At 48.5% G+C, this 22,516-nt stretch overlaps 1 protein-coding gene across 10 annotated transcripts in view; it reads left to right on the top strand.

The window, feature by feature from the left end:
• The window catches only part of MICAL2 (microtubule associated monooxygenase, calponin and LIM domain containing 2), a 231,702-nt gene that overhangs the window by 117,905 nt on the left and 91,281 nt on the right, over nucleotides 1-22,516 (top strand). For 2 of the 10 annotated variants that reach the window (XM_053560666.1, XM_053560663.1), the window contains exons 16-19: nucleotides 5,499-5,564; nucleotides 7,719-7,787; nucleotides 11,160-11,309; nucleotides 19,795-19,860. In XM_053560666.1, the coding sequence (XP_053416641.1) occupies nucleotides 5,499-5,564; nucleotides 7,719-7,787; nucleotides 11,160-11,309; nucleotides 19,795-19,860 (351 nt within the window). Of the gene's footprint in view, nucleotides 1-5,498; nucleotides 5,565-7,718; nucleotides 7,788-11,159; nucleotides 11,310-12,556; nucleotides 12,680-13,722; nucleotides 13,942-14,114; nucleotides 14,217-15,378; nucleotides 15,505-19,794; nucleotides 19,861-22,516 lie in introns of all 10 variants that reach the window. The other 8 variants (XM_053560664.1, XM_053560671.1, XM_053560667.1 and 5 more) reach the window with 6 other exon arrangements.

Raw genomic sequence — 22,516 nt, 5'->3', positions numbered from 1 at the left:
GGCCCCTGTGAGTCTCTGAATCTCTTAAGGGGCTCAGTCCCTCCACCCCTGGCTGATGCTTCCTGGTGCTGCCCACCCCCTCTGCCCGGTGGGGGGGGGGCTGCCTGGCTTCCTTCTCCCAGGGCTATCTGAGCGGTGGTCAGTTTTTCCACTGAGGCCTGCACTCCCTGCTCCCTGGAATGTGGCAGTGGTCGTTTGCTAACTCCGGGAGCAGGACACATCATGCCTCTCCCTCTCCTGCCCCTGTGGGAAGGGATGGGCTCGTGGGGCTAAGCTGGGCAAAGGTGTGCAGCAGAGCAGTTGAAATAACGAGCTGCACCCAGCTGCTCTCCTCCTCTGCCCCCCAAATTGTCCCAACCTAAAGGCTGTGCATGGGGACTACACTGCCCAGCCTGTCCTATTGAGTGGCAGTGCTATATTCTGGAGACCAGTAGTCAGCTTCCTCAACCCCCAGCCCAGCCATTTTTCCTCTGAAACCCAAGGACCCATGTTTTGGGCATGCAAGCCAGTGCGTACAAAGGGTTGGCAGTTAAGTTCATGAACTTGCCACTGTACCCCTACATTGGCAGCAGAGCACAAACAGCTCAGCAAGGGATCATAACCTCGAGAGCCCCTCAAATTCTCTTGTCCCCAAGGCTCTCATCATGTCCACATGTGGCAGAGGTGTCTGGCTGAGTGGCATTCCTTATTGTCACATGTTTTGTGTGCTGTCCTGAGAATGTTGGAACTTGAATTAGAGCAATGAATGAACATTCATAATTTTCTTGTTAAACTTGGAAAGAGTAGAGGTGAAATCAGGGACATGTTAGTCTAAGTTTATGGAAATAATGCTATGAAGAAAATGGCAGTGTTCAAATAGATTAAATGTTTTTCTGAGGGGAGAGAAAATATCAGTGATGAAGAGAGGACAGGGCAGCCAGTAACAAGCAGAACTGATGAAAAAATTGCAAAATTTTATTGAATTGTGTGTTAAAATCATCAGCTGGCTGAGAAGCATAGCAGACCAAATAAACATCGATGAAGAAACAGTTAGAAAAATCTTAACTGAAAATCTTGACCAACAACTCATGGCTTTTCCATCACAACAATGCACCAGCTTTTACAGCACTGTCTGTAAGGGAGTTTTTAGCCAGTAAATAAATAACCATATTGGAACACCCTTCCTACTCACCTAATCTGGCCCTTAATGACTTTTTTCTTTACCCAAAGATAAAGGAAATATTGAAATGAAGACATTTTGATGACATTCAGGACATCAAGGGTAATACCTTGATGGCTATTCTGGAAAAAAGAGTTCCAAAATTACTTTGAAAGGTAGACCAGGCACTGGTGTAAGTGCACTGCTTCCCAGGGGGAGTACTTTAAAGGTGACTATAGTGATATTCAGCAATGAGGTATGTAGCACTTTTTCTAAGATGAGCTCACAAAATAAATCATCAGGCCTTGTGGCCACCTTTTCCATTCACCCTGTTTCTCTCATCACTCAGCCCCACAGAGGGAGCTAGAGAAGGTTATTTCAATCTTTCACTTACCACACCTCTGTTTATAGAGTGACGGAACTGAAACAGCCCAGCCAGAACTACCTCAAGAGGTGAGGACAGTCAAAAGCCAGGAGCTGGCAGGGGTAGCCAGACCCTCTAAGGGCCTGCTAGAGAATGCTTGGGGAGCTAGAGAGCTCTACCCAGCCCAACCCTGGCCTATCTTGAACCATGTCCAGCCTTGTCCAGGGTGCGTCTCTTGGCTGCCATCTTGAGAGAGGTGAAGGTCCACAGCGCTAATCCCTCCCACAGCCTCACTTTAGACAAGTTAATATCTAAACTTTGCCCTACTGTTTGGCTAGATAGAGAGATTTGGTCTTTGAGCTAAGTGCCTAGAACAGGCATTGTTTGTCCTTCTCTCCTCAAAATAAGTGCTTCCTCTAAGTAGGTGGGTGTGTTAGTAACGCCAGTGGGTCACACTTGGCCTGGTCATCACTGAAATACCCTAGCATACTGTCTACCACCCAATGCCAGCACTGTGATGAGGATCACATAAAAGGTACTACCTCTGTCTAACCTACTACGTGTTGGCATCTTGTATCTGGATACTTTTTTGATTTAGGGAAACTGTGTGATGTTCTTTGGACTAACCATTTCCCATAAACAAAGAGTGCTGAGTCCACCCACTCTGGTCCTGTACCGACACAGAAGGTGTCCATGCACAAGACTCAGAAATCCACACGCCTGCCCAGGTCTGTACATAGAGGCTGCGTGACAGTTACACCAAGAAGATGACAGGCATCCTCAGTGGCCTTGCTCAGGGGCCCTTATGGCATGATGATACAGGCTAGGCCATGTCTGTAGGATTCTATACCATACCCACACACAACATCTGTGCATACAGGGGCATCTGTATTTGACATTCCTCCCTGCCCCTTCCTAACCTCCTCTCCAACTTCCAGAGGAACATCTTAACATGGGAACTGAGCAGCACACATTTGTTTACAATGTGGCCTCTAACTCTGAAGATGGCTCATTGGGTCTCTGCCGAGCTAAGTTTAACAATCTCTCTCCCTCCTGGTTTTCACTGTTGGTGTTAAAATCTTCTCCCCCTCACCAATCTTATCATCTTGTTAACATCCAAATCCCAGCAATATTTATCAACTTCAAGCAAAACGAAAGACTTTTTCTCCCTCAAGGATCTTGCTTACTTTTAGCAGGAGTGACTTTCCCAGCCCACCATGTTGGTGGGCCTTTGGGAGGATGAGCTTTGAAGACTGGGCGGCCCATGCCTAGGCAAAGGAGAAGAGCTCAGGGATTGTCTTTTCCTCTACAAGGCCTCTGTCTGTCTATTTAACAACTGTTTATTCAGCATTATTTTGCACCGCCATCTCTTTTCAGTGCTGGGAATTGAGCGGTGAACAAGGTCACTGCCCAGCATGCTTCCCTTCTACTGAGACTTAGAAGGTCTTCTCTCCCCTGCCACAGCTTCTCTCCCAGATCCACCCAAAGCTCCACTAGGTCTCTGGGACTTCTCACTTCAGGTGTGTGAAGGCATCTTAGGAGGGTTGAGAGTGTCGACATCCCAGGCCAGGCGAGCACAGGGCCCTGGAGCAGCCCCTCCCAGCCCTGTGCTGTGCGGATCCACACCAGGATGTCCTCCCTCCTCTCCTCTGCAAAACTCAGCCTGGGTTCAAAGCTGCTTTACGGACTGGGAATGCAATTTGAAGCTCAGCAGACAAACATATATTTAGGCCTGCTGGGGATTCAACAGACGTTTGAACCTCTCAGAAAGCTCCTTTGCTTGTCTGAAAAGTGATAGTGATCACGTATACGTCATAGCTTTACTGCCAAGATGATGGGAGCCAGTACATGCCGCAGGACCCAGCAGGTGGGAAGGGCTCTTTTGTTTTCTGAAAAGATGAGTAAAACTACCTGCGTTGAACACTTAGTTCTACACAGCAGCTGCTGTCCAGTGTTGCTGGACCAAGGAGTCTGTGTACCTGTCACCCAAGCCAATCAACAGAAGCGGTTGAAAGATCAGCAGTTTCACTTTTATTTACAGAAAAGCCACTGATTCTGATTCTGGAGAGCAGGGGAGATATCTCCCCAAAGAGCGGCTCTGCCCTCTTCTTTCCCTCTGTCGCTTTTATTCTCACAGTAGAAGTAAAAATCAGCAGTGTTATTACACCTCACACAGGTTCCCCCTCATAGGTGACAAAGGCACACAGCAGCTTCCTATCTTAAAGTGGTTATATCTTCAAAGAATTTTTATTCTAGACTAAATTTATGGTTAGTCAACACTTCCCTGGGTGCTCAGAGTGCCCTAGGTCCTTGAGCAGCACCATGGAGTCCAGCTCCTCAACTTGTCTGTCATAGTTGGCCTTGGAAGTGAATAAACAATCTCCAGATGTTGGCATGAAGGCTCATCCAGCCTTGTTAGGGCCTGGCCAGCAGCGCCCTGCATGAGCTAGCCATTCGAGTGAACAGTGGCTGGTGACAACAGCGCTTTCCTGCATGCACAGAGCCATCCTACATGTCTCATTTGCTCCCCACGTCACCTTTAAAGGAAGGCTAGGAACACATACTCATGCCAATTTTGTACTTGGGCAAATTAAATTTTGAGAAGTCATATAGGCAGTAAATGTCAAAGCTAGAGCTAGAATTCAGATGTCACTAACAGGAACCTCACCAATTGTGTCTAATACTTGTATAATAGTCGCCCCCCTTAGCCACTATTTCAGTTCCCTGTGATCAACCACAGTCTGAAAACATTAAATGGACAATTTCTGAAATAAAAGATTCATAAGTTTTAAATTGCATGCCATTCTGGGTACTGTGATGAAATCTCACACTGTCCCACTCTGTCCTGCTTGAAACATAAATCATCCCTTTGCCCAGCGTATCCACACTGTATGCACCGCCCACTCATCACTTAGTAGCCGGCTCAGTTACAGATCAGAAAACATAGCGTGTATATGTATATGAATTTGTGTGTGTGTATATGTATATGTGTGTGTAGGGTTTAGTACTATCCGTGATTTCAGGCATCCACTGGGGGTCTCGGAACATATCCTCTGAGGGATACTATATACTACATGCACTTTATAGTTTAAGAAGCATTTTATGGCCAGGTGCAGTGGCTCATGCCTATAGTCCTAACACTCTGGGAGACCAAGGCAGGCAGATCCCTTGAGCTTAGGAGTTTGAGACCAGCCTAAGCAAGAGTAAGACCCTGTCTCTACTGGAAATAGAAAAAGTTAGCTGGGCATTGTGGTGAGCACTGTAGTCTCACTGCTCAGGTTGCTGAGGCTGGAGGATCTCCTGAACCCAGGAGTTTGAGATTGCTGTGAGCTATGACACCACCATACTCTAGCCTGGGCAACAGGGTCTCAAAAAAAAAATGTTTTATGTTGGTGATTTCATTATTCTTCACAATGAACTAGACAATATAAGGTAAAAAAAAAAAAAAAACTGAACTCACAATAGTTGGGTGATTTTCCTGAGGTCACATAGCTGGAAGTGATTAATACCAGAACTCAAACCCATGATTCCTTGAAGAAGGAGTTGCCTTACTAGTATCACCGGCCATCTTCAATAGCAGCTGCCCAACTCAGCCAGGCCATAGGCTAAATGACCAACCTCTCTTCTTGTGACCCAGAGCTTAATTTCTCCAGGGCTGGGCTATACCAGCTAACTAAATAAAAAATTGGTTTGCTTTGAGCTAAAATCACATTAATCCAAGCAGTGTGGGAACATGGTTATCTTATGCTGATCAAACAAATGGTCAGACTGGCAGATACATGTCTTGGATTTGTTTAATGGGGAAGCCAATTCGTTTATTATATGCCTTTTGGTATATAGACTCTTTCAAATCATTGGGAAATCATGGCAAGAAAGTATTCTTAGGGTGAAAGAGCTGGGAACATTAATAGAAAAATTATTTGTTTATTCTCATGCTCTCTCTTGAATGGGCATGATACGAATTTTCTTTCTCTTTGTACTTTCAATTCTTTGTAGAGTACAATAGGGGCGAAGGAGATGGGGGTACTGAGGCAATTTTGGCTCCGAAATATAGATACCCAGGTAAGAAAAAATTAGATGAATCTTTAGTTCTGAATTTTCTTTTTTTTTAGTCTTTTTTGTTTTAACCAAGATCTTAGTTGAGAATCAATCCTAAGTCCATTAGGAAAAGGAAAAGCCATTCGGGTATGTGTGTTGCTAACCTTTCCATATAGATTGTACCTTATCCTCCTGTGGGTCACGGTGAGTCGGAACCGAGGTTGCCCCCAGACATTTCCTCTATCCCCCCAAAGGACTGGAGTCTTCTTAGGAGCTGTTGACTGGGCACTCTCCCCCAGGAACGCCTTTTATGAACCCACAGCTACCATGGCTTGTTAGAATCTAGACAGGCTCGGATTGTGGATGGTTAAGCAGCCTCACCCTGGGCTACTGAGTGCAAATGAGAGAGTGAAATGTGTTGTTCTTTGGAGAAAAAGCCAAATTCTCCTTGAAGGTAGAAACAAACAATCAAACAACCCCTCTCCCCCAGAAAACCTTAATATTATGCATGAAGTGTTTGTGTTAGATAGGACGTTCTGTACTTTCACAGGCTCCATTCCCAAGCCTGGAGCTGAGGGCCCAGACAGGCCTGGCCTCCAAGAACCAACATTGTTGCAAATAAGGTCATCTGTTTCTCTTGGTGTTTGCCCAAGCATTTGGCTTGAAATCATTTCCATTCACAGAATAATGATTTATTAGAAGCTGAGGAAAATGTTGAAGAGGAGGCAGGCCCTTTGATCTGTTGTTTTGTACCTTCTGGGTCAAATTTTTGAACAAATATCAATGACTAAACTGTGGTTGATCTTGTTTTTGGAAAAACTATTGCTGGTAAAGATGGGTAGGGGGCAGGGGTGATGGGGAGGGTCAGAACCAGGGAAGCAGGTGCTTTCTGCTGGAGGCAGGGGACATGGTGGATTGTACACTGTTGCACCCATACTCTTTGTTTTAGAACAACTAGGAGGTGAAAGAATCCTCCTGTGACTGGGTAAATTAGGATCTATGGTGCTTACTGGGCTACTTGCCTAGTGTGAGGTGAGCAGGTAGCTTGTAGCCCTTCCCACTGTATCCAAAGTGGTAGAAATCTAGGATTTAAACTGGACCTGCCATAGCAGGCCTCTCTGATAGGGTAGGGGGCTCCTTACAGAGAGCTAGCCCTTAGAGATGGCCCCAGAGGCTGGACTCTGGTCGTAGAAAGGTCTAACTTCAGAAAGGGATAGAGGAGCCCAGGTGGACCCTAGCCCAGTGTCAAGGTCAGGCTTGCCCATGGGGAACAGAGGAGATGCCAAGTTCAGCCCCAGCCCAGCCCATAGCATGACTTCAGTTTCATAGTCCCACTAACTTATGTCTTAGAAGAGAAGCCTGACAGCAGGCAAGCCCTTGGTAGCCTTGCAGGGGTGATGTGATGGTTTGGGTAGAGCTGAGATTTCGGATTTAAATGTCCAGATTCAGGCAGCAGAGTGGACTGTGAAGGGCTATAGGGCAACATAATGTACTGTCTACAGCAGGGGACTTTGAGATGGAAGAGGGCATTATTTATAATTACGCTGGGGGTGGGGGGTGGGAACGGTAAATCAGAACTGCCCTGAGCAAACTGGGTTGTATGGTCATACTAGTCACCAGGCTTTATCTAATGCTTCTTTGAAATGAAAATATTGTTTATTAGTAGCTGTGATATGACTGGACTGCAGACTTAATTGGCCCATCAAGTCCCTAGACAGCCCATCTGGGCCCTGAGAATCCCTTTGAGTGGAAGCACCTTCTCGTAGTCAAGTTTCCCAGGGTGCACAGAGGCCCTAAGCAGTCTCTACAGGAAGCCCCTGCAGGAGCCAGCGGGCGATTCATTCAACTCCTCTAAGCCCCAGGCCACACTGGAGGGGAGACTGCCCTGTCACAGGGACTCCTTTTGCTGTGGGATGGAATTCCCACCCCTTTTGACTGAACCCTTGGCTCCCCAGGTAGAGAAAGGTTCCCTCCACCACGCCTGAACAAAACTCTGTGGCAGCACTCATCACAGTGCAAGGTAACTTATTACCATGATTGCCTGTAGACTGGCAGCAGTTTGCAGCGAGAATACGTCTGTAGTGCCACCTCCAGGCCAGCCCCATGGCCTCTGGGATCTCAGTGGGGCTGAAGTCCTTGCCAGCCCCTGAACTCATGGTCCTTTCTCGTCCATTGCAGGTGGATGGCCAAATCAGTGACAGTGACCCGAACAAACGAAGGCGGAAAGGCTTCAGTAACCTGGAAGAGGTTTGTAAGCACAGTGTCAGTTTAAATAGAGGCTGTTTTCTGACCACCAGTGGCCACGAGCCTGCCTGACCATGGCAGCAGCCCTGGCCCTCTTCCTGTCCTGTCTCATGAACCACTGGGTTCCAAGCTTAGCTTGAGGGAAAAACATTCTGGATTCTGGTCCTCACTTCACGACTGTGTAACTTTGAGAAACACAACCCCACTGGGTGTGGTTCATATCTGTGAAATGCAATCACGAATCTTCACAGGATTTTTAAAGATTAGTAAGATGATCCGTATAACATGCTGAGGATGCTGTCACATTTGTTAATAAATATGTAATCACTATTAATAGTACGTAGTAAAGAGGCGCCAGCAGTCCCCTTTTCTCCCAGACCTTGTTTATATTCTTTCCTGTTTTCTGTGCTTTTGGTCTTCAAAGCAAATGTCCTCGTGCCCACAAGTGCCACCTTCTGGTGATAGCATAAAATTACAGGTTATTCTGTCAAAGAAGAGCATTAATCTCTAACCTGCTTCTGAAGAATCAATCCCCAGAAAAAGTTATCAGTTCCTGTTCCCCAGGCAACTCTTTGAAGACAACAGAGATACATGGATCATTACAAAAGTTTTAAGATACACAAAAGTCAAGCTATATAACAGCCACATGGACAGAAACAAATGAAGTCCCCCAGCAACACAGAGAAGCCAAGCAAGTTGAAACTTGTGCAGGCCCATCAGGAAAAACACTGCTGACTGTGTTTCTTGGAAGTGAAATAACAGACCATGACACAGTCTTTCTCAGAACTTTTGTAGTGACCTATGTATATACTTTATTTTTGTAAAAGCCATTCTAATTCCACCGGTATACATATTGCCAACAAAGTGTAAGATGCTAGCTTTAGATGCTGTCAAAATGAGGACTTAGAACCACGTAGGAAAATCTGTGTAGTATGTCGATGCCTGACGTATAGGACTCAGAAGAGTCTTTTTCTATTTCATATGGACGAGGAGGCTTTATCACTGTATATTCGTATGACATCACTGTTCACGTCTGACTTGCTCCACCGCACAACAGTGAACTTCATAACAAGTACAAGGAGCAGAACCAGGAGGCCTACCTTGGAGGAGGGCAGCTGCCTACTCCTCCCATCTGCAGAGATGCTCCAAGGGAAACTCTGCTCTATCTAATGAGTTCAAATCACCCTTGTCTGGACATTTTTCTAGAACTTCTTTGGGTGATTTCTTCAAGAACTGTTGCTTCCCCACCTGTCGGCTGTGGAGTCAACAAGAAGCAGCAAATAGGCAGACAATTCAGCGGAGGAAGCAGAGGCTGCCTAACAGGGGCACGTTCCGTTTCCCAGCTCTCGTGTTGCCTCTCACCCTCCGTGCCTGCCCCTGGCTCCTGCCTCCTCCCAGGATGCCCCCTTAGGTACACTAGGTCTCAGATGAATGCCTTGTCCTCCCTTTCATCTTTGGCTTATTTGAGGGGTTTCTGGGCCATTTCTGTGGTTGGTGGTACAGGAGGTACAGCGGGAAGGAATCCGGTTTGCATCTGCCCCTTCTGAGATTGCCATGGACTGTTTTCCGGGGCAACGGTCTCGCTTAAAGTCAGCTTGAACAAAGCAGTAATTCTTTCTAAATTCGTGCTACTCAAAAGCAGGGTCCAAGATCCAGCAACACCAGCATCCAGCATCACCTGGGAGCCTACTAGAAACACAGATCCTCAGGGCTCACCCCAGACCTCCCGAAATCAAATCTGCTTTTGAAGATTGATTCACGTGCACGTTAATGTCTGAAAGTGCCGGCCCCTGTGGCCCAGTGTCCTGGCGGCTTTGGTCTTGCACAAACAGTGATCACCCCAGGAAACATGCCCTTTTCTTATTCAGGCCCATGTGACAGTTACCTTTCCCTTTGAAGTAGGCAGAGCCTCTTTGGTTCGTGTTTGTCCGACACTTCAGAGTGGCTGTGCAGACAAGGTTTCCCAGGGGCTGCTACTCTTAGGGCTCTTTTCTTTTAAAAATTGACGGTAGATGGCCTCTTCCCATGAGTTTCTTGTGAGCGAACACTTGTTGGCTTGAGAATGCCTATTTCCGCGAGGGAAATTCATGATGTCCTTGGGAAGCTGACTGCCCATTTGGCGTGGCAACACCATTTATACTTCTGGGATCTGTCGGAAAAGAATCCACAGTCAGGAGAACAAACATACTTATTGAACGCTGGCAATTTTCACAATTTTTGCTATTAGCAGGTGAGCTAGGGAAATCTCATATGGAACTCTATTTTATAAAGCAGCATCGAAGTCAGGCGATGCCTGTGGCTCAAAGGAATAGGGCACTGGCCCCAAATACCGGAGGTGGTGAGTGCAAACCCCAGCCCCAGCAAAAAAAAAAGCATCTAAGTCTATACCACCACTTATAAGTCAGGTTCCTACCACGCACCCTGATGTGATGGAAGGAGAGGACTCTACACCTCTATGGTAGCCTTCCCCCAAAATGCATAACCCTGGTCTAATCATAAGAATGCATTAGAGCAACTGAGATTGGGGGACTTTCTATAAAATAGCTGCCCAGTATCCTCCAAAGGTCATAAAAGACAAAGTAAGATGGAGACTAAGGAAACATGATAATTAAATGTGGGGTGGAATTCTGGATTGAATCCTGGAAAAAAAAAAAAAAAAGGATGTTAGTGGAAAAACTGGTGCAATTTGAATTAAGTCTATAACTTAGTTAATAGGATTGTGCCAATGTTAATTTCTTAGCTTTGATAACAGTACCATGATTATTCCGGATGTTAACATTTGGGGCCACTGGGGGAAGGGTGTGCAGGAATAATTTGTGCTATCTTTGCAACTTTTGTGTAAACCTAAAATTACTTCTGAATTAAAAGGGTTTTAGAAAAGCAAAACAGAGCAGAACTGGGTGAAGTGGGGGGTAGAGAGGAGAAGGAGGCCCAGAGCCTATGCCTTGCCTGAGGGACACCCCTCTTGCTTCCTTCATCCCCACATTCTTCACCTCTTTGCAGCCACAGGATGTATTTTAAAAACAATTTTGGTCAACACTTCATTATCATATTTGGTTTTTTCAATCCCCATGTGAAGTGGATGACTGTTTCCATTTACAGATGAAGAAACTTCAGAGAAGTTAAATATCCAGGGTCACAAGCGAGGAAGTGAGTCAGGACTCACACCCTGTCTGGCTCCCAACTCTAACTGTGCCCATCATTTGGACGCACGTGTCCTGTGAACACTGTCTTGCAGAGTGGCCGCCCCACTTCCTCAGACCATAGAGGAAGTCATTCTTCAGCAAACTAGTCGCAGGCCCTGAGTCCTCGTCCCCCTCCCTGACATCTGGGTACCAGGATCCAGCCACCAATGTATTGTTTTGACCTTTGCAGCCTTCAACCTTTTCTACCTGTAGCTTGGACTCCAATCAGGAGGGCAGCAGTAGTAGGGAAGGTGGAAATCAGAACAAAGTCAAGTCCATGGCAAACCAGCTGCTGGCCAAGTTTGAGGAGAACACTCGGAACCCCTCGCTCCTGAAGCAGGTGAGTCATGCGAAGTGCTCCCTGGACCTGCCTTCTTGGTGATCAGAACATGCCGAAGTCAGTGGAATGTTCAGGCTAGTGACTAATTTCAGATACGCCAGCCAGGCCTGGTGAAATGAGTCTCAGTCTCCTTCTAGGTTTGGGGACAGCAGTCTTCTCTATAAGAGGCCAGATAGCAAATTCCTTATACTTTGGAGGCCATACTTGCTTGATTACAAGTATGTAGCTCTGCCACTGTAGCACAAAAGCAGCCATAGACAATACCTAAACAAATGAGCACAGCTGTGTCCCAATAAAATTTTATTTACAAAAACAGACTTGGCCCACCAGCCGTAGTTTGCTGGCACCTGTTCTGCATTAAAGTCATCCCTTCCTAACTTGGTTTTACTTCCCAACCATGACTTGGTTCACAGCCAGTTTTGAGGTGGTATAGCTTGGGGGAGCTTTTGAGGTGCTGGCTACCTGGGAGAGTCCAGCCTAAGTCAATGTTGAGAAGACCCATCCAGCCCAGAGGGGATGAATCTGAGAAGTGGTGTGGGCTGCAGACTTCTGACTATGCTCAGAGGTCTGTGTCCTGTGGTTCATTCACTTGCTCTTCTGAATCTCCTTTGGAATGTTGTTGTCACATTACAAAAGCTTGGAAAGAAGACTTTGGTTATTCAGTGGAGAATACCTGTCACATGGCAGAATCAGGCTCCTTTCAGGAGGACAGACTCTTGATTAATTGGCATTAGAGGCGATCATAGGCATTCCCATGATCTCAACCTAGACCATACCACTCCTGGACTAACTGACCTTCCCCGAGAAGTGACATGCTTTTGTTACAAGGAAGTTATTTTCTGAGACTTACAATTCTCCAAAAATGTTCTCAATTCTCCCTTCCTGGAGGCTCGGCCCTCATAGTCCCAGAGAGTGGACGAGGGTTCTGTTCCCCCTGAAGCACAGAATATTCCTGTCCCAGGTTGGCCATTCTGGCCTGGCCTGGGCTCTGGCAGTGCCCGTGCAGGGCCTGGTGTCTGAGCCAAAAGCAGGGCCGTCCTGGGATTCACACGTTGTCCGAGAGGAGGAGACGCTAAGATTTGCTGTTGACATGGACAGAGAGCCAGGCTTCACGTTTCCCGGCTGGGCCCAGCGCCCTCTCTGCCTCTCCCTGCTTCCCTCCTCTCCTCCTTCCAAGTGTCTCAATCTGACTCACCTTTTCCTTCATATCTCCTGTGGCTGCTTTTTCGGACTCGCCCTTCTCCTAGGAGCGCCATGTCTCAGGGATAGGTAAGCCGGTCCTATGCTCGTCCTCTGACCCTCCTGCCCACTCTCGTGGCCCCAAACTGCAGGAGCCCACACCCAGCCCATCACCTCCTCTGAAAAGGCAGGTAGGGCTCTTTCTGGTGGCTGTTGTTTAGTGACACCAGGGTGGGCTGTAGTCCAGAGGGGTGGTGTCAGTGGTTCTCCCACACCTCACATAGGGCTGATGGCACATTCTGCAGGAAAACAGACACACTTGAGATCACCACCCTAATAGGTAAGAATAACCAAGAATGCAGCATCGTGAAATACTTCCTACTGGGCCCTCTGCCAGCCAGAAGTATCACGAATGACAAACTACCACGCTCTTGATGCTATTGCTTGGGGGAAACCAAACCGTGATGCATAGGGTCCTTTGTGTGATGCCTGTGCCATAAGGCTTTATTTGTAGACCTTTTAGAATAGGCTGATTTCCAAATCAGTGAAAAAGTGATGTTGGAATGGGCTCCATTGGCCACTCTCAGGGGGGAGGCTGGGGATCAGGGATGCCCTTGCTGGTGCCAGAGCGGCTGTGGACCTGTGCGGCGGGTGGAGAGGCAGCTGGCAGCCACCCACTGTGGCTCATTCCAGCTAGCAGCTCTGGGTTTGGAATTTGACCGCAATCACTATTACTGGCCACAAATTTCAAAGACATCTGGTTAGCATTAGAAATTGTGAGTTGCTTCCGGGTGGTAGAGGTCGAGTAAGGTGAGTGTTTATATAACACATCGATTTTGTGTCTGTGCATCACCAGACAAGGTCTTTAGAAACTGTCAGCATCTCATGCCCAGTTCAGCACAATCAAAACAGAATCTCTGGGCATTTGGCCCAGACTTGGCTCTGTTGTAAAAGTACCCTGGATGATTTTGGTGTGGAGCTAGGATTGAGAACAGGGTTGGACAGGTTTTGATTCAGGGGAGCTGGAGTGAGGCCCCGGACTATGTGCTGTTAACAAGGATGCCAAGCGATTTTGATGCAGGTGCTGGGAGATCAACACCTGAGGCTCTGGAATCTTTCCTAGGGTGACACCTGCTGTGCCCTTAGCCTCTGGTCCTCATGGGGGATTCCTTGCAGTTGAGGTCAATGAAAGGGCCACCATACAGAAGGAAGCTTAACTTTCCCTCTCTCCCAGTTCCCCCCTGTGGTTGTGACGGGGCACGTGCTCAGAGAGCTCAATCAAGTGTCTGCAGGTGGCGAGTGCCCAAGCAGGCCCTGGAGAGCCAGAGCCAAGTCTGACCTGCAGCTGGGCAAGCCAGAGAATCTTGCTGCCCTGTCCCCTCCCTGCCAGGGGACACAGGCCCTTTCTGGAGTGCTGCGGCGGCTGCAGCAAGTGGAGGACAAGATTCTCCAGGTGAAAGCCTCACTTTCTGCCCTGTCCCTGTCTGTTTCTCAGTGGCCTCCTTTCTTCCCTCCTCCTCCTGCCCACTATCTCCCGTCCTGCTGTGGGTGGGAGCCTGCCAAGCCCCCATAACGGCCTCTGTCACTGTCTTGTCTTTTCTTTCTCCTTTCTCATCTTGACTGCAGAAGAGGGCACAGAACTTGGCCAATAGGGAATTTCACAAAAAGAACATTAAGGAGAAGGCGGCCCACCTCGCTTCCATGTTTGGACAAGGGGATTTCCCACAGGTAAACCCGGGGAGCATTCAAGATCCCCCAGGAACCCAAAGGTTGGACACCCAGCCAGATGACCATGAATCAGTCTCTGGAGCTTGATTTTTTTTTTTCTTCCTCCTCCTCTTACAGCATGAGGAGCTATTCATCTTTCAAGCCACTAAAGAATTTTAGCTGGCATCTAAAAAAGGTCCAAAGGAGAAGGTTCAAAATATGTAGATATGTCATCACAAAGGGAAAACCTAGGCAGGAACAGAAGCTCAGGTCAACGGAAAACATAACCAAAGAGAAAGATGTGCTGATAGGACCTTGACAGTTTCGGAGGCGATGCTGAGCTTCCTAGTGGTCAGCACAAAGAGGGAACACCACTCGGTTGCCAGAATCACAGTGCCTTTAAGGTGAAAGCAAACCGGTTGAGTTTTGGGGGCACAGTGGAGAAATCACCCTGTGTCTCTGATCCAGGGAGACCCTGAATGATGAGGTCAGCCACATGCTGTAATCCTGCCTTCTGCTGCCCTAGAGGCCAGGCCAGGCCAAAAACAACGGCTTTGCCTTGGAATAGAAAGTATAGCCCCCTCCAAGCCAGTTACGTAATTGGAAATTTGCTGGTAAAAAAAGAGCATGTGTTCACAGGGAGAGGAAAGTGTTGATAATGAGGTCCCACAGGCAGGTGGGTGCATGTGTGAGGTCCTCCCTCACTTTTGCAAACCTGTGTCTAGAACGCGCCTCCTCTTGCTTTTGCTCAGTCCCCTCCACACCAAGAGGTTGGCACAGGTGTCTGCCGTGGCCGCAGAGGCCCCTGCTGTGGCCGTCTGCCCCAGAGCAGCCCGGTTCTCCTTTCCTAAGCAGGCAGCTGCTACTTCATACCAAGCCCCAGGACGAGGGCTTCAGTAATTAGTGCTGGTGTCTGGGCGGATGTAGGCGGGAACAGATTGGCTCTGTGCAAGTCGTTTTGGTGTGACAAGGGAACTGGAATAGTTACAGCAGAATGCAGTGTGACCAGGAGCCAGGTAATCCTGCTTAGCTCCAAAGACAGAGTTCCCATGTTGTTCTGAGACTGAAGCCTCCACGTCCCCCACCCCCTTGAGTGCCCTGGCCTGGGATTGCTTCCCCGAGGGCACGTCACTGCACGTGCCCCTGGGATAATCCTACTTTCTTCTGTTTCTGTTCTGTGCAGAATAAACTACTCTCTAAAGGCCTGTCTCACGCTCAAACTCCGTCTTCTTCCTCTTGCCTTCCGTCTCCTGACCCAGCTGCTACTTCCTCTCCGGCGACTGTTGACTCTGCTTCCCTTTCCAGAAAGGTAGTTGTCCCGAATACTTTGCTTCCCCCATCCTGCATGTTCTGAGACGTTCTCACGCTCTGCTTGACCTGCACAGACAAATATCTAAAGCCTGGCTTGGTTGGGCTGAAAATTTGTAAGATATTTTACAATGGTGCTGGCTTCAGTTTGGGGTTTGTGTCTGAGCACAGCAGAACAGACAAGGCACAAAACCTTGCCAGACAGCGCTCACTCATTCAGCAAGCCCTTACTGGGTACCCAGAGCGTGCCAGCCACTGCGCCAGATGCTGAGAAAACAAAAGAGGAGGATGCTGCAGCTCCCTCACTGCGATGTAGATGGGAAACAGCACGTTGGCATAGAAATAAGTGCCGTTTTTACTACTTAAAATTCCCAGTATTTGGCTGGTTCTGGCCTAACAAAATGGCAGTTTCACACAGCAAACCTAATCCCATACTATTCATTAATTCCACAAGTGGTGTAAAGGGCAAGGTGGTAGGAACAGATTGGAGAGAATCCTGGGGAGGATTTACAGAGGAGGTACCATGGGAGCTGAGTGTTGAAAGTTATGTGGGAGGATTTAGCTAGAGAGAAGTGTAGGGCGAGGGTGTTGGAAGAAGGGGCTGGCATGTGCTGAGGCAGGCAGACAGGCCTGGCGCGATCTGGAAAGGAGAATGCCTGGGTGTGACTTGAACTTGGGGATAAAGGCATCTGGGGGGGGTGTGGAGAGTGAAAAGTGAGCCCATTCTGTGTGTGCAGGAATTTCATTTTATCCTCTGGACTATCGTAAGCCCCCACAGGGTCCACTCTGTGTTCTAGAAGGATAACCCAGGTTGCGGTGCAGGGCTGGGCTTAGAGGAAGCCGGGAGGCAGGAAGCTAATTTGGGTTCAGTACACAATGAAGTGCACCTGTGGATGCTGCTTAAATGTGGGTTCTAGGGCTTTTCTTGTTTTCTGCTTGTCCCTCCTGTCACCTCCTGTGCCGGGAACAGCAGCAGGCTAGGGCACAAGAGGGCCAGTCTTCTGAGAAGTGTGGCCTCTGGAATGAACGAGTCTAGAAAGGAACCTGAAGTAGGCGTGGTGTTTTGTCCCTCCCCAGACCATGCTCCTCTGAACACATCCCGTCTCTCTGGCTCCCACTGAGGCTTGATGTGCTGTGCTGAGTGTCCTCCTGCCAGCGGGACTGCAGTTTGCTCCCTTGCTGTTAGGCTGATGCACAAACTTACCCCATGCTATTGCATTAGTGAAAACTCAGCTGCCTCTTGGTATGTAGCTGGGGGTCCCACCCCTTTGGCCCCTACCTCTGTAGGGAGAAGAATATGGGTAGGCTCCCTAAGAAAGCAGCAAGGAATCTCACCAAACCCACTTCTCCAAGGCCAACCCCTGGTGTCAGGGGCAACCCCAGAAGGGCAACATGGAGGGGAAAAACTGTTGCCAATCTTCAGTGCCACTGAAAATAGCCGTAGTACAATGTCAAGACACCTAGCATCTTGTTCCAGGTCAGCCCTGAGTCAGCTGTTTGACCTCAAGTCTCCCGACCTACCTGGGCCTTTGTTTTTTCTCCACAGTAAGAAAATAGTCCCTGTGTTACATTACAGCAAGTTACGTGGTTGGAGGCATTTTGGTCATCATCCTCATGGAGGGTCCAGGATAGTCTTTTTGCCCAGCTAGGGACAGGAGCCTTACCCAGGGGGAATTCTCGCTGTGGGAAAAGGTCATCGGCACCCTTGGTGGGATGACGGGAGGGAGGAGGGCTCCTGTGTTCCTGGCTGGTCTGCGGGGCTGGCACCTGCTTCTCTCCAGTTCAGCCCCCTTCTGCTTCCTGGGCCCGTCAGGGTGGAGCCAGGCAAGGCCTTCTCCTGTCCCTGCCCCTCTTCCATATTTAGGAAGGCCTGGCTTAGTCACTGCTTGCTCAGAGTTGAGGGCAAAGTTGGGGCAAGAAAAGCTACCACACTTCCCAAAGCCCCTGACTTGGTTTCCTTCTAGGCAAGGGCAGGAGGAAGCCTGCTGGGGGCATGTCCCAGTCACATCATGGGACCTCACGCCACACTGAGGCCCCTGGCTGTGTCTCCATCAGGCTCTTCAGGCAGCTTAAAACCATTGTCACTCATTAAGCCAAGATTTATTGCATGACAACTCAGCATCAGGCACTTCTGGCTCTTGGGATATACATCAGTGAAGAAGAGTGACAGTCCTGCCCTACTGAGGCTTGCATTCTAGTAGGAGGAAGTAAACAGTCAACAATAATGTGTACAGAAGTAAATAAAAGAATGCATTAGAAGGCAAAGCAATACTTCCTAGAAAAAACCTAGAGCCGGTGGCAGGGCCGTGCAGTATAGGAAGGGTATCATTTGTCTATGGGGTTGACTGGGAGCAGAGCCACAGGTAAGAAGGCAAAGGCTTGGGGTCCTGGCTCCCAGCCCAGTGCTCTCTCCTCTCTGTCGCAGAGGACCAGGGGCGCAAGTGGCTTTGAATGGGCCTGGCTTTGGGAGGGCCAACCCCAGGTCCTCTGGCTGCCACCTCTGTGGCTTTGTTCCTGTGGCTCCCAGGTTGTGGTAGGACAATCGCCCCCTGTTTCTCAATCCTATCTCCCAAGCCAGGCTTGGCCATCAAATGATGATGTAATGGGCCATTTTAACAGCTTTCAGGGTATTAAGTCCAGGCTAATGTGCCTTTCACAGAATGGCTGGGAAGGCTTAGGGAACTCTTAGAGGGGCCACCACTGGACACTTGCACAATCACTTCACTTCTCTGTGCCTTAGTTTCTCTAAGTGCCTACATTTATGGACCCCTCAGGTCTCACTGGGAGTCCATTGTGGGCAGTGAGGGAGGGAATGGTGCATCTCCAGTTCAAGCCTCACCCCTCAACCCCACATTTCCTCCCTCCTCAACCCCCCTACCATTGCCACTGGTTCAACGTTGGACTTGGCACATGCAGAGTCTGGCAGAACCACAGGCTCCTCTGAGAAGAGAACTGGCTGCTCCCTTAAAGTAGGTGATGACAGTGACACACAGCTTTATTCTGTCCTACTGGGATTCAGGGAGTCTCTCCCCCAGAGAGAGCTGAGGCCTTAATGCTTCTTTCAAACAGACTGTGGGCTGCTGTCTGCCCAGTGGCCCAAATTTGCCTCAATTCAAGGGAGGCAGAGGGGGAAAATGCACTTGGAAACTAATGCTTAGTCCTTGGCAGTTTCCTGGCAGGCAGGGCATCTCTGCTCCTGACCTAGAGCCCTGCTAGCCAATTCTGAGGATCTGGGAATAATGACCTCCTCATGGGAACAGACACAGACAAATGTATTACAAGAAGCAAGTGTTACAGGGATGCAGGCCTGAGTCAGCAAGTCCAGGACAGGTACCCAGGGCTCTGCCTTCACACTCACTCACACTTTCAGACATTCTCCTTTCGAATTCAGCGTGTGGCTCTCCTGCTCAGATCCTAGCCAGAATCTGTCTTTCAAGGTTGTGGACTATGTGATCCAGGCCCAGTCTTATGTCCCAAACATCATTTTTCTCATTTATCCCATCAAATCAGCCCTTCTCTGTGATCTCAGCTCCCTATCAACCATTAGTCAATTCCTTTCTTCAAGAAGGGAGCCCACCGCTGCTTTGGCCTTTGGCATGGCTGGCGGCCATTTGCTGAGGATGGTGAGCTCGTGTGACAACAGGATAGCAGCTGAAAGTTTGCTCCGCTGAGCGAGGGGACCCTTCACCGGGCTGGGAACTGCCCTTTAGTCTTCCTGAATCAGAAGAGCTTGGAACATTGCAAAAGGAGCTTCTCTCCTCTTGGAGGTGTTTGTTTTAAAACTGGATTTGCAGGGTTTACTCTAGAGATTTGCGTATTAGGGAGAAGCAGGGAAATGCTGGGAAGGGTTTTGCTGGGTACTCTGCCTTTGTTTCCTCTGGTATGAAGATAAACATAAAGGAGGCTGCCTCCAACCTCCCTGTCCCTCTCTGCCTCAGGGGTAGAATAGGCCACCTTTTGGAAGTCTCACCCCAGCCTGGGGAGTTTTAATCTGCAGAGTGCAGGGAAGCAGGGAGAGGGATATGAGCTTGGGTTCAAACTTGCATTCAGAGCACCAGTAATTTACTATTGTGTCTTCAGATAAGTTAGTGGTCTTCTCTGAGCTTTGATTTCTTATCCTATAAAATGGAAGTGACAAAAGCTAGTCCTGAGGGTAATTGGAATACTGCAATGACCTAACGTATGCAAAACACCTGAGGTATCCAATAAATGTTCCCTTTCCCCACTGGAAGAGAATTAGAGAAGAAATCTCATTTACCTAAAATGCATGTCGATTCCTCTCTTTCTAAAGGAACAGAAGCCACCTTCCGATTTCCATTTCCACCCCAGCCACTTAAGAACAGTACGGCCTACTCAGGTGAGTTAGAGCCTCCCTTAACTTTAGCAGCCTCACCTGCAAAGGGGGATTATAAGACCCACCTACAGGGCGGTGAGGTGGAAATGCACGTGATCAGTGCAGTGCCTGGCACCAGGAGCCACAGGTGGGCAGACATGGGTGCCCACCGGCAGGTCTCTGAGCATGTCCAGACTCCCTAGAACAAGGTGGCTTCAGTTCCTGCCCCCCCTATCCCTTTCCCTAGGCATATAGCTGAGGTCCAACAGGCTGTCCACTGATGCTTTCTTATGCAGGGCCTCCTCGGGGAGGATGTCATTGTCCAAGTGGACCCAGGAGACCTCCTCTATTCCCACCAGTCAAAACCTCTAGCCCTACCCATTAAAAACTCTTCTCATGAGCCTTCAGGTCTGAGGCCCTGGACTCCCCACTGTCCCCTCTATCTGACCCATGTGGCCTTGTATGATGATGCTCATAGCAGCAGGGTAGCCACAGGTGGCCCAACTGTGGGCAGAAGTGCAGCCTGGACACCTGGTGTTCCTGGCTGAGTTCCAAGCCCAAGGAGAGACGTTTCTATTGTTTGGACACAAATGGGCCTATGGGCCTGCTTCCTCCTTCATTTTGAGTATCTGCTCTGTGCCAGGAACGTAGGCACGAATGAGACAGGCCCCTGGCATCAGGCAGTGCAAGCCGGAGAGGAAATGGGCCGGCTCCATTCAGTGAAAGAAATGCTCTGTCATCCAGGCAGGGACAGCCAGATGCCGAGCTGGCAGTTACAGGTTGACCCAGGAAGGCCTCTAGGGAGGTCTAGCCACCTTCTGTAGCCTCTGGCATTGTGCTTGTGACAATAGTGGCAGCATCATGTTTGAAATATAAGTGGACTCAGGGGAGAGAAGGCAGCATGCTCGTCCTCGGCGGGCCACCTCATTCTTGCTTGTGTAGAGGGGAAAGTGAAAGTGATTTAAGAAAAGGGAGAAGTATTCCCAGAGCATGGGGTGCCAAGTCACACAAGTGGCGGTGCTTTAGAGTTATTAACCATCTGCCGAGGTTCTCCCAGATGCCCAGTGCCATTTGAGACATGGCCTGTTTTCTTTTCTGCCTCTCCCACAGCTCTGTGAGGCTGGTGTGGTCTCCTTGTTTTATAGATAAGAAAGCTGAGGCTCACCAAAGGAAAACAGTGTGTGCAAGGTTAACCCCATGTCATGTGAAGTGAGGGCCCACTTGAAATGTTCTACTTAATTAGCTGAGAAGTAATTAGAATTCAAAAGAGGGGGTAATGTAGCAAAAAATACCCAAATTCTGAAAAATTACAAAAATGTTGAAAGATTAATATAAAGCATTTCTAAACAGCCCCTTGGAACTCCAAGATTACTAACTTCTTTGAAAGCTCATGATTGGGACATGACCATTTTTGGCCAAAATTTTCATAAGCTCTCGTCTCAGCCCTCCGCAGAAACACTGTGGCTTGCCACTCAACATGTGCGTCCCTTGGTGGGAACCTCTGGCTCTTACTCTGAGGTCAACACCAAGATGAGTTCTCTGGAAGTTCCTCCATGATTTGAGCATTTTATTTCTCTAAATCAGCGGCTCTTTACCTGTAGGTTGCGACCCCTTTGGGGGTCGAATGACCCTTTCACAGGAGTTGCCTAAATACATCCTGCATATCAGATGTTTATATTATGACTCATAACAGTAGCAAAATTACAGTTATGAAGTGGCAATAAAAATAATTTTATGGTTGGGGGTCACCACAACATGAGGAACTGTGTTAAAGGGTCGTGGCATTAGAAAGGTTGAGAACCACTGCTCTAAATCCTGGCAATTCCCCAGCTGGCTAGAGCAATGCCACTCCAAGTGTGGTTCACGGGCAGGCACTGACCTGTGATCCCGTGCATACAGCAAGTGAGAGTGCTCTAAACTTGTAGAGCAGTCTGGCATTGCCACACATCCAAGTGTGTGATCATATTTCCAGTCATTTATTTTTACAGTATCTGGAAGTATCAGGCATCAATGGATTAGAGAACTAAAAAGAAAAAATAAAACCTGGTCACTGACCACAGATACAGTAGTCTAAAGAGCCCTGAACTCGTGGAAGGCAGCTGGTCTGTGCTCACTCTCATGGGGCCTGCGAGATTGTTCCACTATCTGGAAATAGAACGTAGTCCTCAAGCCCTGGGCAACGTTCGCTTTCACATTGGTCTTTGTGGTGGGCTTCAAAGGCCCCCTTTCATCCCTTGAGATGAGTTCTCTGTCAAGTGGTTTCCTTGTGACCTCTCAAAGAAGTTCCGGTCTACCTCCTGGTGGTTCTGAAATGGTTTTCATCAGGTTGGGAAGGGCAGGTTGGAGCCCCAGTGCTGATTTCTGTAAGGGTGATTTCACTTCACTTTTTTTTCTTTTTTTAAAGAAAATCATCCTTTCAGGGGTGCGTGTATGGATGCCCCTGGAGGAAGGGAGACCTTGGGCCCTAATGAAAGTCACACCCAGGTGTGATCTGCATCCTGGATGCCCTGGCCAGTGCTCTGTGCTATAGAACAGCTGATCAGACCTCCAAGTTCAGGCAACACCTCCCAGAGACCTTGCAGCTCTCTGCACCCTTCGGAAGCTCAGTGATACAAAGTGCTTATTAGCTAAGTGGTTAATAAGTTTCATTAGGGACTTGTATACAAAGCCCCAGAAAGTA

The sequence above is a fragment of the Nycticebus coucang genome, chromosome 14, assembly GCF_027406575.1.
Source record: "Nycticebus coucang isolate mNycCou1 chromosome 14, mNycCou1.pri, whole genome shotgun sequence".
NCBI lineage: Eukaryota > Metazoa > Chordata > Mammalia > Primates > Lorisidae > Nycticebus > Nycticebus coucang.
This window is presented reverse-complemented; position numbering and strand designations above follow the sequence as displayed.